The 17,620-nt window shown below is 36.7% G+C and overlaps 2 protein-coding genes across 2 annotated transcripts; both read left to right on the top strand.

Moving 5' to 3' along the window:
• LOC100739672 (olfactory receptor 13C9) lies at positions 241-3,179 on the top strand. Its single transcript, XM_021066980.1, has one exon. It carries the CDS (start codon positions 989-991, stop codon positions 1,943-1,945), a length of 957 nt encoding a protein of 318 aa, XP_020922639.1. The 5' UTR covers positions 241-988; the 3' UTR covers positions 1,946-3,179.
• Positions 10,659-13,884, top strand: LOC100739708 (olfactory receptor 13C2). Its single transcript, XM_021066976.1, has one exon. The coding sequence runs from the start codon at positions 11,362-11,364 to the stop codon at positions 12,316-12,318; it is 957 nt and encodes a 318-aa protein (XP_020922635.1). The 5' UTR covers positions 10,659-11,361; the 3' UTR covers positions 12,319-13,884.

Below are 17,620 nucleotides of genomic sequence, written 5' to 3'. Positions count from 1 at the left end.
TATGAATAGATGAAAGGAGTGATTGTAAAGGGATAGCTCAAGGGGGTTTTTAGGGTGATAAAAATGTCCTATGTCCTGTTTATCGTGATAGTTCAATGAATTTATATGTGTTTTAAATTCATGGAGCTATCAGCTGAAAGAGACAAAATCAAGTTTATTGTGCATTTTACTGTGTGATAATTTAATAAATAACATTTAAAAGGAATAGCATTGAGAACTATGTCTAGATACTCATATTGCAACAGAACAAAGGGTGGGGGAAAATGTATACATGTAAGAATAATTTGATTCCCATGCTGTACAGTGGGAAAAAAAATCTCTTTAGACATAAGATAAAAAAATAAATAAAAGTTCTGTCACCAAAAAATTTGCATTGTAAGACTTCACAAGAAGATTTGGCTTCACATGAATTGCCCCTGTTTTTTGGTCAATGAGAAAATCAGTAAACACTAGTTGGGTTTATTGCTGACCATTCTACCATCAGATTGAAATACTTCTTTAAATGTTTTAGTATGCAGTGGGTAATCGTTGGGTCTTCCTAATCCAGGAGCTAGGCTGCCTACATCTCAGATTATTATGGAACAAAAGCAGGCTTGAGTTTGAGCCTAGGCTTTGCAACACATCAGTTACCTGACTTTAGGCTTAAACTCTCTTGGTTTAAAAAAGGTAAGTTCCTTATCTTTAAAATGATAAAAACTGTGCAGTTCAAATGAGGTAATGCATGGGGAAAAACCTCACACACAGTTGCTGGTTTAGGAAGAGTGATCAGTACAATATCTTCTCCATCATATTTATCTTCCTGTATTATTTCTTCATTCCTCTACCTTTTCTCTCTTCTTCCCTTCCCTATTTCATTTCTTCTGTCTTTTCACTGGGTTCATGGAAAATTTCTACATTTGTACATTGATGAACTTGGACTTATCATAGTAAAGAAATTATTATCTTTTAAAAATTATTTGATTTATTACAAGTAAAAGAGAGAAGTAAAATGGAATGGGAAAACCAAACTATTCTGGTGGAATTTTTTCTGAGGGGGCTTTCTGGCTACCCAAGGCTTGAGCTACTCTTTTTTGTGCTAATCTCCATAATGTATGTGGTCATCCTCCTGGGCAATGGCACCCTTATTTTAATCAGCATCGTAGACTCCCACCTTCACACCCCTATGTACTTCTTCCTGGGGAACCTCTCCTTCCTGGACATCTGCTACACCACCACCTCCATTCCCTCTACGCTGGTGAGCTTCCTGTCAGAAAGAAAGACCATCTCCTTCTCTGGCTGTGCAATGCAGATGTTCCTGGGCTTGGCCATGGGGACAACAGAGTGTGTGCTCCTGGGCATGATGGCCTTTGACCGGTATGTGGCTATCTGCAACCCTCTGAGATATTCTGTCCTCATGAGCAAGGCTTCCTATGTGCCCATGGCAGCTGGGTCCTGGGTTGCAGGGGTTATCAACTCTGTGGTACAAACAGCATTTGTGGTACAATTGCCTTTCTGTAGGAATAATGTTATCAATCATTTCTCCTGTGAGATTCTGGCTGTCATGAAACTGGCCTGTGCTGACATCTCAGGCAATGAGTTCATCATGTTCGTGGCCACGACATTGTTCACATTGATGCCCCTGCTCTTGATTATCATGTCTTACTCATTAATCATTTCCAACATTCTGAAGATTCGCACTTCTGAGGGGAGAAGCAAAGTCTTCTCTACCTGCTCAGCTCACCTGACTGTGGTGATAATATTCTATGGAACCATTCTCTTCATGTACATGAAACCTAAGTCTAAAGAGACACTTACTTCGGGTGACTTGAATGCCACTGACAAACTTATATCCATGTTCTATGGGGTGATGACTCCCATGATGAATCCTTTAATCTACAGTCTTAGGAACAAGGATGTGAAGGAAGCAGTGACACATCTATTTAACAGAAGGTTTTTTAGAAAGTGAGTGGGAAAAGTATTGGATTGTGAACACATTGTACATTGTTGAAATTTGAGAATTATGTTGGATATTTGGTTACTTCTTGTACTTTCATGCATTATTTTAAAAAAATTTTATAATGACATAGCAGTTCAAAATTATTGCATGCTCATTCTGAAGAATTTGCAAGGTACAGGACAGTAGCATTAGGAAAAGAGAGATATCACCTATTGTTCTAACATTAGGAGATGGCCGCTTTTGAAAAATATCTTTCATATTCTGTATGATTTACAGCATTGGAACTGGGCATTATATGCCTCTTTTGTTTTCTTTTCTATACAACATTATTTCATAGGGAACACTTCATTAAATCTTTCAAAATAGTAAGTCTCTCCATTGTGAAGAAAGGTAATCAGAAAACTTCCAAACACTGTACCCACATTTTCCATGGAATGTCTTATGTTGTAGATTCACATTAACCTCCAAATCACCCTAAGCTAGGATATACTATTTTCTTGCTCAGTATTTGGAGTTTTTCTTTTTTTTTTTCCCTGTGTAAATCTGAGAGCACTGAGCATTTGGGACTATTGAGGGAGTGGGTAAATGGGGCTCATGGGGGGGAGTCCTATGCAATCAATCAAGATGACCTTTTTATTTCCTTAAAAGTTTTTTCCAGCCTATATGTTAGCTTTAGCATAGCAAAAATGTTGCAAAATTAAAACTAAGTTTGAAATCTGGTCTGCTGTTCTAGATAAAAATAGGGACAAGTGTTAGAGGGATGTCGTATCAGTGTGATTTAGAAGCAGCCAGATTTCTTTGATATCCTGAGGAAATTCCAGTTTTTTTCCAAGTCTCAGAATATCCAAGCTCTTGATATTTAGTGTAGATGTGCATTTATGTCCTCTTTTTTTCCTTTCTTGGCCATCCTGCAGCATATGGAGTTCCTGGGGAAGGGATCAGATCCTGTGCACCACAGTTGTGACGTATGCCCCAGCTTTGGCAAAGCTGGTGTGGGGATGGAATCTGTATCCTGGTGCTGCAGACAAGCTGTGGATCTCCTTGCACCACAGTGGGAACTCCTGCCTTTATGTCTTGTCTAGGTGTATCCGATTCACACCCTGACAACACAGACTGTAAAAACCTATCTGTTCTCACACACCAGCTCACAGAACCTTTTCTTGCCTAAGATTCCTGTAGATGGAGAACCTCTGAAGTCTGTAGTTGGGCGTATTGTTTTTGATCTGTAGGCTATCTTGCATACTCAGACTCTGATTTTGTATTTTTTTTTTTTTTTTGGCTTTTTGGCTTTTCTGGGGCCTCTCCCATGGCATATGGAGGTTCCCAGGCTAGGGTTCAAATCGGAGCTGTAGCCACCGGCCTACGCCAGAGCCACAGCAACTTGGGATGCGAGCCGTGTCTGCAACCTACACCATAGCTCACGGCAATGCCAGCTCGTTAACCCACTGAGCAAGGTCAGGGATCGAACCCGCAATCTCATGGTTCCTAGTCGTATACGTTAACCACTGAACCACGACAGGAACTCCTGATTTTGTATTTTCTCACGGCTTGAGTCCAGCTGCTGCCATCAACTCTCTGGGATGACTGATCTAGGTGCTAGTCTCATTCCAGATTTATCCATTTCTGATTAGACAATTGACTAAAGCAAGTAGAAGTTTTAGCGTGCATTTTTCTCCCAACAGGAAACCACCAGAAGGGTTTTTCCCTTTCCAGGGTTGTAGAATGAAGATCTGAAGGAAAGAAAGCAAGTGACCTGTTTTGATGTCCCCGCATGTTCAAACTGGCAGGGCTAATCCACTATCATTATAATAGTGTCCTATGCTTATCTAATACTTGAGCCTCTAGAGGGTTTTTCCTTCTGAAAATTTCTTTGGAAAGATTTGCCTGTTTTTCCAATTTCACAGTTTTTCTTAGGATTTGTGATGTGGAAAACATTAAGTTTCCTGAGGATGCTGGGAAGGAATAATAACACCCCATGCTATCATTTAAATATCGTAGTAAATGAAACAATTCCTTTCTGCTTAAAGCACGCAGACTGTATTCTGTCATTTGTAACTAAGCCCTGATTGACACTTATGGCGTATGGGGCCCTCTGAGCTTTGGTCTGTTTAGTTTCATCTTCTACCAACCCCCGTCTGCCTCTTCAGTGTTTAAGTTCCTGCGATACTGAGTTATTTTCTATTTTCCTGCATTCATTGTGCCATTTCTTGTCTTTCGCCATTGATATTATTGCTTCCTCTTCTTAGAATGTCCTCGCCTATGTTACTTGTCTCTCAAATTCTTATAAACAAAGAATCAATTCAGATAGCACCTCTCCTGGAAATGATTTCTTGAATCTGAGTTGATTGTCCTTTATACTTCCTTAGCATACCATTTATATCGCAGAATTTTCCACCTTTTATTGAAACCATCTGATCGCAGGGGTATTTTTGTCACTACCTGTCGAATTCTTGAAGGTAGATACTGTTTCTTGGGCATTTTTATATTCAGAGATCCTTACCATGTGCTTCATTGAATAGATGTGTAATGAATTTTATGCAAACAAATGAGATTAAAAAATATAAGACACCTAATAGAAATGTTGGCAGAGGACATGAACACATAAAAAGTAAAATACCCCTATTTAAGACACACCAAATTTAAATATCGCTGGTGCTTGGAAGGGTCATTTGAAACAATAGTGAGATATCATTTTAAGTAGGCCCTTTAGACATCAAAAAATCTAAACTTTTGACAAAAACAGTGATGTTAAGAGCTAGAGAAAAAATCAGCAACACCATAACACTGGTGGGAGCATAAAGTAGTGTTATCCTTTGGATTCATACAAATCTTCATGTATTTGACCCACTTATTTGAATACCAGAATTCTATCCTATGAAATAATTTGATCTTATTTAGTTAAAAGTAAATTCAAAAAAGAAAGAAAGAAGAAATAACAAAAGAGAAGAAAAAAAGCATTGAAAATAGGCTGGTTTTAAGGTGCTTCAGTAGATGTTCAGGGGAGAGAGGAAATGCATTTCGCTTGAGTTATTATATTGTTTTATACTGAAGATCAAGCTCCTATTGGAAATATGGTTCTCACCAAGTTTTTAATTATAATTTATTTTCAGCTTCGTTGTTTATACCTCTTTGTATTGCTTGAGGCTATCTTTTCTTGCCTTGCCTTACCTTCTTTTCCCTCCTTTCTCCTTCCTTTAAATTTTTTTTTCTTTTACAGTGTGTAACACTTTTAGTGTTTTTACAATGTAAATACATATATATTCAAAAGTCAACATTTACCTTAAGCTAAATATATAAAGTGAACAGAAAAGTTGTATAGTAAATTGTCTTTTATACTTTGAAAATGGTGTGTGTATCTGTAAATTCTGTGCGTGTGTGTGTGTGTGTGTGTGTGTGTATCTGTGTGTGTGTCAGAGAGAGGCAGGGACCGGGGAGGGGGCAGAGAGAGAGAGAGGGAAATAAAGAGAGAGGTATTGAGATATTGAGAGAGAATTCATCTGGGGAACCAGATGACGTACACAAGCCCCCTCCTGATTTTGTGTGTGAAGTGGAGTCATAGGCTTCCTGTAATTAGGCCTTTAGGGCTTTATTGTGAAGCCTCATAAGTTTTATACATATTTCTTTTCTGGAGCAATTTAAAGTTGTACATAGAGCTTTAGAGAAGTCCTTAGAATATTTAAAGTATGTGCTAAGCATGAAGCAGGTTCTTTATGTATTTATGGGTCTCCACAATGGGACAGTGTTTCAACATAAGCTCCAAGAGAAAATTGCCCTATTCCTAAAATTTATTGCTAAATATTAATTTTCCTGCTATTTTGAACTGTAAGAATCTAATGGTGTTTTATTTGAAGTAGGGGAATTTATCCTACTCATACCTGCAACAACCATGTTTCTGTAAATGTCAGCAAATCAATGAATTTCTATGGCAAAATAATTACTCACCAGTAGCTGCCTCTTTAGAGGTTCAGCTGCTAGTAAGGAGTCATGAAGATTGGCTACAAGTAGAAGCAAGATAAAATATGTGTTGTTGCTGCAGTGAGAAAAGAGAGGCCATCTCTGGTTTGGGGGTAAGTTATTGCAAAGACAAGAAACAAAATTCACCAATTGTAAGCAAGTGTTGGACTGATGCGTTAAAGGTGTCAAGTTTGCAATTGAGGTGTTTTCCTCACTAAAGAGAGACTGAGTATTGGAAATGGAATTTAAGGGTCTATTCACTAAAATGTAGTAGGAGCAAAAGGGTATGAGATCCGTAGAGCAGTTCTGCATAAGGAATTTGTCCAGAAGCTTTGGTTACTTTTTGCCAATGGGTAGCTTTTTATTGCCTTTCAAGGTGTTTGGACTTCTCTTACCAGCTTAACTAATTAAGGCTGACTACACAGTAGACAGTATACTCTGTGTCCTGGAGTATAAAATTTATAACACGTATCCTTCCTGGTCCCCTAGCAACAACTGAGAACAAGGTAAACTATGTGCCAGGAACTGTGCTAGGGACTCATTACACAGAAGCAACATGTGAAGAAGAGACTATGACCAGTTTGGATTAAAAAAAAACCTGAACATAAATCATTTTCTGAGAAGTGAGAAAAGATATTTACTAAAGAAGCAACTAGCCAGAAAGTCTTTGAACATTATTCTACTGTGTTTGCTTACAAAATTGATGAAAATTTGAATATTTGCTTTTCTATTATTAGGTTATAATTGTAAAAGTGAGTGATGTTTCCTTTCAATTCAATTTTTTTATTCTTTCAATTTTTATGGTATAGGTTTGCTGAAAATATTAAAATAGTCTCTGTCAAAAAAGTTAGCCATATTTTTAAGACAAGGAACATCCTGATGCCTTCCTAAAACCCTATTTTTTAATGGAGTGAATTGAATCTTTTGGGTGATTTTTCCTTTTTAGCACTTAATTTGCTGGCATCCAAAGGATCCAAAAGTGTGATAAAGGATTACAGTCTTATACACTGTGATAGAATATATTAGGATTTGATCATAAGCTAGAGATAATACCATTTATCAGAATACTGTGTGTGATCTGATTAAGCTTTTAAGCTACATATACCTGGCCTTGTGGAAAGACAATGATGACTAGTTCAGAAATGTAAAAAGACTCTAAAGAAGGAAGAATCATGAAAGAGAGGTGTAAAGCAAACTGCTAACGGTAGAAACCATTACTGTGGTAATTGTCTAATACAGACTGTCTCATTTAGTCTTATCAACGAATATGTGGTACAGGTGCTATCTTTATCTTCCTGCTATAGCCGGGTAAGGTGATGATCAGAAACATGTTCAGGCCACTCTGGTTAGTAAGGGGCATAGGTGTCATTTAAAGCCTGCCTCCAAGGCCTGTGCTCTGGGTAGTACGTAGTGCAGCATGTGTTTGAAAGAATATCGAGTACCATGGAGTAGCTCATGGAAAAGGGTTTTTATAGAGATGATTTTTACATGTGTGAATATAATGTTCATTATTCAGTGAACTTCTCAAGTACCTAATGTCCTTTCGGGTCTCAAGTGGTTTATATCCTAGCCATGAAATTCTGAAAAATTCTAATAAAGTGCAAAGTACATGCCCAAGAGCTCTTTAGCTTAACTTTTATTTATATTGTATGAATAGGTATTATAGACAGAAGGTTCAAAAATTTAAAAAGGTACTATACATATACAGCAAACAGCCTACCTTCCCTTTCTCTTAATAAACTCTTCACTTCCTTGCCTAGGGATAACAAAACAATTCCTGTTTATTTTTTGAGAGATATGCTATGTGGGAGCAAAAATGTATCTGTGTACACACACACACACACGCACACACACACACACACACACACACAGTCTTTTTTACATAGACGTTCACGTGCCATATGCACTTTTCTGAACCTTATTTCTCCACTTAATTGTCCTTGAAGACCTTTCCATATCAATGTACAAAAAACCCTTTATTCTTTTTGACAGCAGAATAGTATTTCATTATTTCAGCATCCACTTTTCATGGAAAATTAAATTGCTTCCACATCTGCTATTACAAACAATACTTGAATGAATTAATTTGTATATAGACCACTTTACACTTGCACCAGTGTAACTGTGTGATTACTACTTAGACGTAAATCTATGGTCAAATGTTATACACATGCCTTTGTGATTTTGCTAAATGTCGTGAAATTGTCCTACACAGGGGATGTCCCAATTTGTGTGTCCACTAAGAATATAGAGGAGTGCCTGTCTCCTTACTCTATGGAGGCAAGGCCCTTGGAGATGAAACCAGGCCTGGTCCATGTGAAATATCAATACTTAGAGGATGGGTCACAATGAAAGATATTAGGGCATTTTTTTTTGGAGTTCCCTGGGATTTTGATCACTGAGTTTCTTAAACACCTGTTTCAGTCTTTTCAGTACTTTAGCAAATAGAATAATGATATGCCAATGAACAATAATAGTTACAATTCATATATACATATGCATGTATATAGCTAATATATATTTTTGATTCTTCTAAATTTATTTAAGTTTGATTATTCTAAATTATCCCAGTTGCATTTGAGAACTGGAGGATGGGGATAGAAATGGTGGAATTAAGTATTCATATAGTTCTATCCCTTTTTTTGTATTTGAGGGAGGGATAATTTAGGAGATTAGAGTGCACTCTAGTGGAAAATAGTTAATTTTTATGAGCAAATGGTTGAGTCTGTAAGTTAAATTATGGGAGTAGAGAAAGAAGGTACCTAACCACTTATGGAATGGAAAATATGAGCAATGTGTAAGTTAAGGCAAATAAATAGTGAATGACAACTTAATAAGCCAGCAGAAATAAGGAAGTAGGAAGTATAAGTAATAAAAATAAAGTATATGGAAGGAAAAAATGAAGTACATTTATGATTATATTCTGAAGTAAATGGGTTGAATATGCTTATAAAAGCAGAGACTGTAAAAAATGGATTAACAACTTAAACCTAGATATATGTTATTTATAACTAGTGTACTTTGAACAAGGTGAAAAGTAAAGTTGAAAATAAAGGGATGCAGAAAGAGATAGCAGGCAAAAACAAACTAAAAGTGTGTACATACAGTATTACTCAGGATTGTAACAGAAATATCATAGAAGTGGAATTTAAATTAAAAAATGTGATAAAGATAGATTAATGATAACATTCACAATTTATGAAGATTATCAGCCGTAAACAGGTATACACTAAACAACACAGAATCTAAACATATACAAACTTAGATGTGAAAGTAAAAATTGATTATTAATATGTGTATTTAATTGATTAAAACAATGGCAGAAAATAATCTCAAAAATTTGAATAGTACAATCAGTACTTGATTGTATGTCTCTCCATATACTTACATTATGTGCTTTTATATAAAACCATAAATCCCCCCCAAAGAAAATTAACATTTTTTGTTAACATATATTAACATATATCAAGTAATTGGCTGCCCAAAATGCATAACAATAGAATTAAAGGTCATATTCTTTCATCATAATACATTGGATATAATAAATTGGAACAAAAATATCTACTTATTAGGTACGTGTATCTAGATAACCCTTGGTTCAAAGAGGAATGAAAAGAAAAAAATTAGCTGGTAACCAATAACAAAATTTCATATCAAAACATAAGTCTATAGTAAAACAGAAGTTTTTTAAGTGCCTTAGAACTAGAAAGAGGAAAAAGATAAAATATTAAAGAATTCTATTTTCATTTCGTATAATTATAAAACTCTGAGTAAGCTTAAAGAAATTTACGAAGACAAAAACTTGAGTTAATGAAATAGAAAAAAAAAAAAGCAGAAAGGATAAATCTATCCAAAGTCTTTAAAAAATTTTTTTGGAGAAGACATAAATTTTTTTTGGAGAAGGATATTTTGGGAAAACCTCTTAGGAGACTAAAAAAGAAAGGAATCAATTAAGGATAGTAATGAGAAAGGACATAGGACTTCTCTTTAAGGGATACGCAAAATTATAAAGATTAAATGCAACTCCGTGATGATACTTTTGTTGTCATAGAAACAAATAATTTCCCAGAAAAGTCTATAATACCAAAATAAACTGCTTTCAAATCACCATGTTGAAATTGTTCTTCTTTCTGACTAATCACCGTTTTTTGTCTGATGTTCTCTTGAAATTTTAGTATTGTTAATTAGATTACAAGATATTCTAGCCTATGAGTCAAACTCTCTGCAAAGTAACAATGCAGAGCTTGTATTCTGCAGCCGTATGGTTTAGGCTTAAGTTCTGGTTCTACCATTCGTTTAGCTATATGACCTTCACCTGAAGCAAATAAATTTTCTGTGCCTTATTTTGCTCTTCTTTATAAGGAGGATGCTATTGCTAATAATAACAGTAATTGCCTAAGAAGGTTGCTATTCAGTCAGACTAAATTAGGTAATGCACAAAGAAAACAATTAGTAGAGTAAGAAATGTTAGTCTTTTTTTGTCTTTGATTTATTCATTTATACAACAAATATTTCTGAGCATCTATTTCTTTTTTTTTTTTTTGTCTTTTTGCTATTTTTTTGGGCCACTCCCGTGGCATATGGAGGTTCCCAGGCTAGGGGTCTAATCGGAGCTGTAGCCACTGGCCTACGCCAGAGCCACAGCAACGCGGGATCCGAGCCGCGTCTGCAACCTGCACCACAGCTCACGGCAACGCCGGATCGTTAACCCACTGAGCAAGGGCAGGGACCGAACCCGCAACCTCATGGTTCCTAGTCAGATTCGTTAACCGCTGCGCCACGACGGGAACTCCTGAGCATCTATTTCTGTATGTATTCTGTTGTAGATACTAGGACTGTGGAAGTAAACAAGAAAAAGTAGCTGCCTTAATAAAGTTTACATGCTATTGGGCAAGCCAGATAATAAATATGACAGTATAATTTAGAAGAGTGATGGATTCATTGATATACCATGTGGTGTTTTGTGGCCAATAAAAATATTTATTCTTCAGTTACACACAGTAAAACACTCATATTAATTATAACCTGAAATTAGCTCTTGTGATGAGAAATATGACAAAAGCTCAGGCTTCAACAAGGAAGATTTATGTTTGGATCTTAACTCTGTTCCATACTTACCTTTAGTCAAGTTTACTTCAGAGTTCTGCTTTGATTTATTTAATTGTAATATGTGGCTTATAATAATTGTCTCCTAGAACTGTGATGAGCCTGAATAAATTACATGACATATTGATTGTAGCTTGAAATTAGTTTCTCTTCTCTTCCCTCTCTCTCTTCATATGTTATTCTCTTCAGTCTGCTTTTCTTTGTTTTCTTCTTTAGTCCTTTCCATTTTGTGTTTTTTTTTTGTTTGTTTTAAATGGAAGTATATGATGCTTGTGCATTCATATACATTTAAAAGTAATCATAGTAGAAGACATATTTTATCTTTACATATTCTACTATATTGCAGGTAAAAGAGAAACAATAAAATGGAATGGGAAAACCAAACCATTCTGGTGGAATTTTTTCTGAGGGGGCTTTCTGGCTACCCAAGGCTTGAGCTACTCTTTTTTGTGCTAATCTCCATAATGTATGTGGTCATCCTCCTGGGCAATGGCACCCTTATTTTAATCAGCATCGTAGACTCCCACCTTCACACCCCTATGTACTTCTTCCTGGGGAACCTCTCCTTCCTGGACATCTGCTACACCACCACCTCCATTCCCTCTACGCTGGTGAGCTTCCTGTCAGAAAGGAAAACCATCTCCTTCTCTGGCTGTGCAATGCAGATGTTCCTGGGCTTGGCCATGGGGACAACAGAGTGTGTGCTCCTGGGCATGATGGCCTTTGACCGGTATGTGGCTATCTGCAACCCTCTGAGATATTCTGTCCTCATGAGCAAGGCTTCCTATGTGCCCATGGCAGCTGGGTCCTGGATCATAGGAGGTGTCAACTCTGCTGTACAAACAGCATTTGTGGTACAATTGCCTTTCTGTAGGAATAATGTTATCAATCACTTCTCCTGTGAGATTCTGGCTGTCATGAAACTGGCCTGTGCTGACATCTCAGGCAATGAGTTCATCATGCTTGTGGCCACGACATTGTTCATATTGATGCCCTTGTTGTTTATCATTATCTCTTACACATTAATCATTTCCAACATTCTGAAGATTCGCACTTCTGAGGGGAGAAGCAAAGTCTTCTCTACCTGCTCAGCTCACCTGACTGTGGTGATAATATTCTATGGAACCATTCTCTTCATGTACATGAAACCTAAGTCTAAAGAGACACTTACTTCGGGTGACTTGAATGCCACTGACAAACTTATATCCATGTTCTATGGGGTGATGACTCCCATGATGAATCCTTTAATCTACAGTCTTAGGAACAAGGATGTGAAGGAAGCAGTGACACATCTATTTAACAGAAGGTTTTTTAGAAAGTGAGTGGGAAAAGTATTGGATTGTGAACACATTGTACATTGTTGAAATTTGAGAATTATGTTGGATATTTGGTTACTTCTTGTACTTTCATGTATTATTTAAAAAAATTCTATAATGACATAGCAGTTCAAAATTATTGCATGCTCATTCTGAAGAATTTGCAAGGTACAGGACAGTAACATTAGGAAGAGAGATATCACCTATTGTTCTAACATTAGGAGATGGCCGCTTTTGAAAAATATCTTTCATATTCTGTATGATTTACAGCATTGGAACTGGGCATTATATGCCTCTTTTGTTTTCTTTTCTATACAACATTATTTCATAGGGAACACTTCATTAAATCTTTCAAAATAGTAAGTCTCTCCATTGTGAAGAAAGGTAATCAGAAAACTTCCAAACACTGTACCCACATTTTCCATGGAATGTCTTATGTTGTAGATTCACATTAACCTCCAAATCACCCTAAGCTAGGATATACTATTTTCTTGCTCAGTATTTGGAGTTTTTCTTTTTTTTTTCCCTGTGTAAATCTGAGAGCACTGAGCATTTGGGACTATTGAGGGAGTGGGTAAATGGGGCTCATGGGGGGGAGTCCTATGCAATCAATCAAGATGACCTTTTTATTTCCTTAAAAGTTTTTTCCAGCCTATATGTTAGCTTTAGCATAGCAAAAATGTTGCAAAATTAAAACTAAGTTTGAAATCTGGTCTGCTGTTCTAGATAAAAATAGGGACAAGTGTTAGAGGGATGTCGTATCAGTGTGATTTAGAAGCAGCCAGATTTCTTTGATATCCTGAGGAAATTCCAGTTTTTTTCCAAGTCTCAGAATATCCAAGCTCTTGATATTTAGTGTAGATGTGCATTTATGTCCTCTTTTTTTCCTTTCTTGGCCATCCTGCAGCATATGGAGTTCCTGGGGAAGGGATCAGATCCTGTGCACCACAGTTGTGACGTATGCCCCAGCTTTGGCAAAGCTGGATCATTTCTTCCACTGTGCTGCTGTGGGGATGGAACCTGTATCCTGGTGCTGCAGACAAGCTGTGGATCTCCTTGCACCACAGTGGGAACTCCTGCCTTTATGTCTTATCTCTGTTACTAACTAGCTTTGTGCTCCTAGTGCTATGAGGAAGCACAATGGTGACATTATCTTGATTTTTCCTTGTTTTTCTCCTCAAAGTTTTACTCCAACTGAAGAATACTTCTAATTCACAGCCCAAGATGAATAAGAAAGTGTGTTTAGGAGTGAGCCATGTTCTAGGAAATCCATTTGGCTGGTTACATTTGATATTGACGGATCTTTAAGTTCAGAGGATGTTGGGCATAAACATTTTACCTGGAGAAATAAGAATTAAATATTTGCGGAATTTGGGGCATATTCATCTTAGTTTTTCAAGTTTACTGTTTAATTTTAGTAGAAGGACTATGAAACAGGCATGTCCTATATTTAGTTACCTCTAGCTTCTATCATTGTTATTCACAGATCAAATCTGATGGCAAAGGCTGAGACCACTGGTGTATCCGATTCACACCCTGACAACACAGGCTGTAAGAACCTATCTGTTCTCACACACCAGCTCACAGAACCTTTTCTTCCCTAAGATTCCTGTAGGTGGAGAACCTCTGAAGTCTGTAGTCAGGCATGTTGTGTTTGACCTGTAGGCTATCTTGCATACTCAGAGTCTGATTTTGTATTTTCTCACGGCTTGAGTCCAGCTGCTGCCATCAGCTCTCTGGGATGACTGATCTAGGTGCTAGTCTCATTCCAGATTTATCCATTTCTGATTAGACAATTGACTAAAGCAAGTAGAAGTTTTAGCGTGCATTTTTCTCCCAACAGGAAACCACCAGAAGGGTTTTTCCCTTTCCAGGGTTGTAGAATGAAGATCTGAAGGAAAGAAAGCAAGTGACCTGTTTTGATGTCCCCGCATGTTCAAACTGGCAGGGCTAATCCACTATCATTATAATAGTGTCCTATGCTTATCTAATACTTGAGCCTCTAGAGGGTTTTTCCTTCTGAAAATTTCTTTGGAAAGATTTGCCTGTTTTTCCAATTTCACAGTTTTTCTTAGGATTTGTGATGTGGAAAACATTAAGTTTCCTGAGGATGCTGGGAAGGAATAATAACACCCCATGCTATCATTTAAATATCGTAGTAAATGAAACAATTCCTTTCTGCTTAAAGCACGCAGACTGTATTCTGTCATTTGTAACTAAGCCCTGATTGACACTTATGGCGTATGGGGCCCTCTGAGCTTTGGTCTGTTTAGTTTCATCTTCTACCAACCCCCGTCTGCCTCTTCAGTGTTTAAGTTCCTGCGATACTGAGTTATTTTCTATTTTCCTGCATTCATTGTGCCATTTCTTGTCTTTCGCCATTGATATTATTGCTTCCTCTTCTTAGAATGTCCTCGCCTATGTTACTTGTCTCTCAAATTCTTATAAACAAAGAATCAATTCAGATAGCACCTCTCCTGGAAATGATTTCTTGAATCTGAGTTGATTGTCCTTTATACTTCCTTAGCACACCATGCCATCATTTTTATTGCAGTTAATGTTGCAGTACCTTTATTGAAACCATCTGATCGCAGGGGTATTTTTGCCACTACCTGTCGAATTCTTGAAGGTAGATACTGTATCTTGGGCATTTTTACATTCACAGAGATTCTAACAGTGAGCTTCATGGAGTACGTGAGCAATGAATTTCAAGCAAATGGAGGTGATCGGAAAATATACAAATACATAATACAATTATTGGTAGAGGACATAAGTGCACAATACATAAATAGGAAAATATACCTATTTAAGATACAGAAAAATTAAATATATCTAGCAGTTTGTATTGTCATTTGGAATAATAGTGACATACCATTTTAAGCTCTTTGGATTAGAAAAAATCTAAACTGTTGACAAAATCCAGTTATGTTAAGAGCTAGAGAAAAATCAGCAACACCATAACACTGGTGGGAGCATGAAGTACTATTATCCTTTGAATTCATGCAAATCTTCATTTATTTTGATCCATTGATTTCACTACTAGATTTCTATTCTAACAAAATAATTTGAACTTACTTTGTTAAAAGTTAATTTAAAAAATAAAGATAAGAAATAAATGATAAAAAAGAGAGAAGAAAAAAAGCAGTCAATGAGTCCAGGCTTAAGGTAATTCAGTGGATGCTCAGAAGAAAGGAGGAAATGAGTTTAGCCTGTTATTATATTTTTTATAATGAAGATTAAGTTGCTTTTAGAACTATGAATATGACCAAGTTTATAATTTATTTTCAGCTTTGTTCTTTACACCTCTATGTATCGTCTGAGGATGTCTTGCCTTGCCTTACCTTCTTTACCCTCCTATTTCCTTCCTTCATGAAATTTTTCTTTTTCTTTTACAGTGTTTATAGCTGAATGTTTACAATATGAATATGTTTATTCAAAAGTCAACATTTACTATAACAGAAAAATTGCGCAGTAAATAATCATTTATACTTCAAATGGCGTGTGTGTGTCTAAGTGTGTGTGTGTAAGAGATAGACAGGTGTGTGGGGGAGAGAAAGATTGAGAGAGCTTGTGAGAGAATTCAGCTGGGGAAACTGATGACATACACAAGCCCCCTCCTGATTTTGTGTGTGAAGTGGAGTCATAGGCTTCCTGTAATTAGGTCTTTCGGGCTTTATTTCTGAAGTCTCATAAGTTTTATACATATTTCGTCTCTGAAGCAATTTAAAGTTGTACATATTGCTTTAGAGAAGTCCTTGAGAACATTTAAATTGTGTCCAAAGCCTGAAGCAGGTTCTTTAGGTGTTTGTGGGTCTCCACAATGGGACAGTGTTTCAACATAAGCTCCAGGAGAAAATTGCCCTATTCCTAAAATTTATTGCTAAATGTTAATTTCCCTGCTATTTTGAAGTAGAAATCTAATGGTGCTTTATTTGTAGTAGAGGAATTTATCCTAGTTATCATACCTGCAGCAACCATGTTTCTATAAATGTCGACAAATCAACGAATTTCTGTAGCATAATGATTACAAGCCAGTAGCTGCCTCTTTAGAGGTTCAGCTGCTAGTAAGGAGTCATGAAGATTGGCTGCAGGTAGAAAAGCAAGATAGAAATGTCTGTTGTTGCTGCAGTGAGAAAAGAGAGGCCATCTCTGGTTTGGGGGTAAGTTATTGCAAAGACAAGAAACAAAATTCACCAATTGTAAGCAAGTGTTGGACTGATGCGTTAAAGGTGTCAAGTTTGCAACTGAGGTGTTTTCCTCACTAAAGAGAGACTGAGTATTGGAAATGGAATTTAAGGGTCTATTCACTAAGATGTAGTAGGAACAAAAGAGCTCTGAGACTCGTAGAGCAGTACTGCATAAAAAGGCATCTGAGCAACAAACTGAAGGGAATTTTCCCAGCAGGTACGATTATGTTTTGCCAAAGGGTAGCTTTTTAGCACATCACAAAGTATTTGGAAGTCTCTTATCACTTTTAGCTAATTAAGACTCACTACACAGTAGACAGTAGACTCCGTATCCTAGGGTATAAAATTGATAACCTAACAAATATGTCTTTCCTGGTCCCTTAGCGACAGCTGAGAACAAGGTGAACTATGCGACAGGTACTGTGCTAGGAACTCTTTATACAAAAGTAACATGTGAGGAAGAAACTATGACCAATTTGGATTAAAAAAAAAAAGAACGTGGGAGTTCCTGTTGTGGCTCAGCAGAAAAGAAACCAACTAGTATCCATGAGGCTGTGGGTTCAATCCCTGGCCCCACTCAGTGGGTTAAGGATCTGGCATTGCTGTGAGCTGTGGTGTAGGTTGCAGATATGGCTCAGATCCCACGTTGCAGGGGCTGTGGCGTACGTCGGCAGCTGCAGATCTGATTTGACCCCTAACCTGAGAATCTTCATATGCTAAACCTGTGGCCCTAAAAAAAAAAGATAATAAAACAAAAAACCCAAATCCTGAACATAATCCTATCCTGAGATCTGAAAAAAGATAATTTATCAAAGCAGAGGATAGCCAGAAAGAGAATTTCTTGAACATTATTATACAAAATTGATGACTATTTGAATATTTACTTTTCTATTATAGGTTATAATTATAAAAGTGATATTTCCTTTCAATTTTTATGGTATAGGTATGCTTAAAATGTTAAAATTGTCTGTCAAAAAAGCCATATTTTTAAGACAAGGAACATCCTGATGCCTTCCTAAAACCCTATTTTTTTTTAAATAGAGTGAATTAAATCTTTTGAGTGATTTTTCCTTTTTAGCACTTAATTTGCTGGCATCCAAAGCATCCAAAAGTGTGATAAA

This window comes from Sus scrofa, chromosome 1, assembly GCF_000003025.6.
Source record: "Sus scrofa isolate TJ Tabasco breed Duroc chromosome 1, Sscrofa11.1, whole genome shotgun sequence".
NCBI lineage: Eukaryota > Metazoa > Chordata > Mammalia > Artiodactyla > Suidae > Sus > Sus scrofa.
Note: the sequence above shows the minus strand (reverse complement) of the source record. Positions and strands in the feature narration are given on the sequence as shown.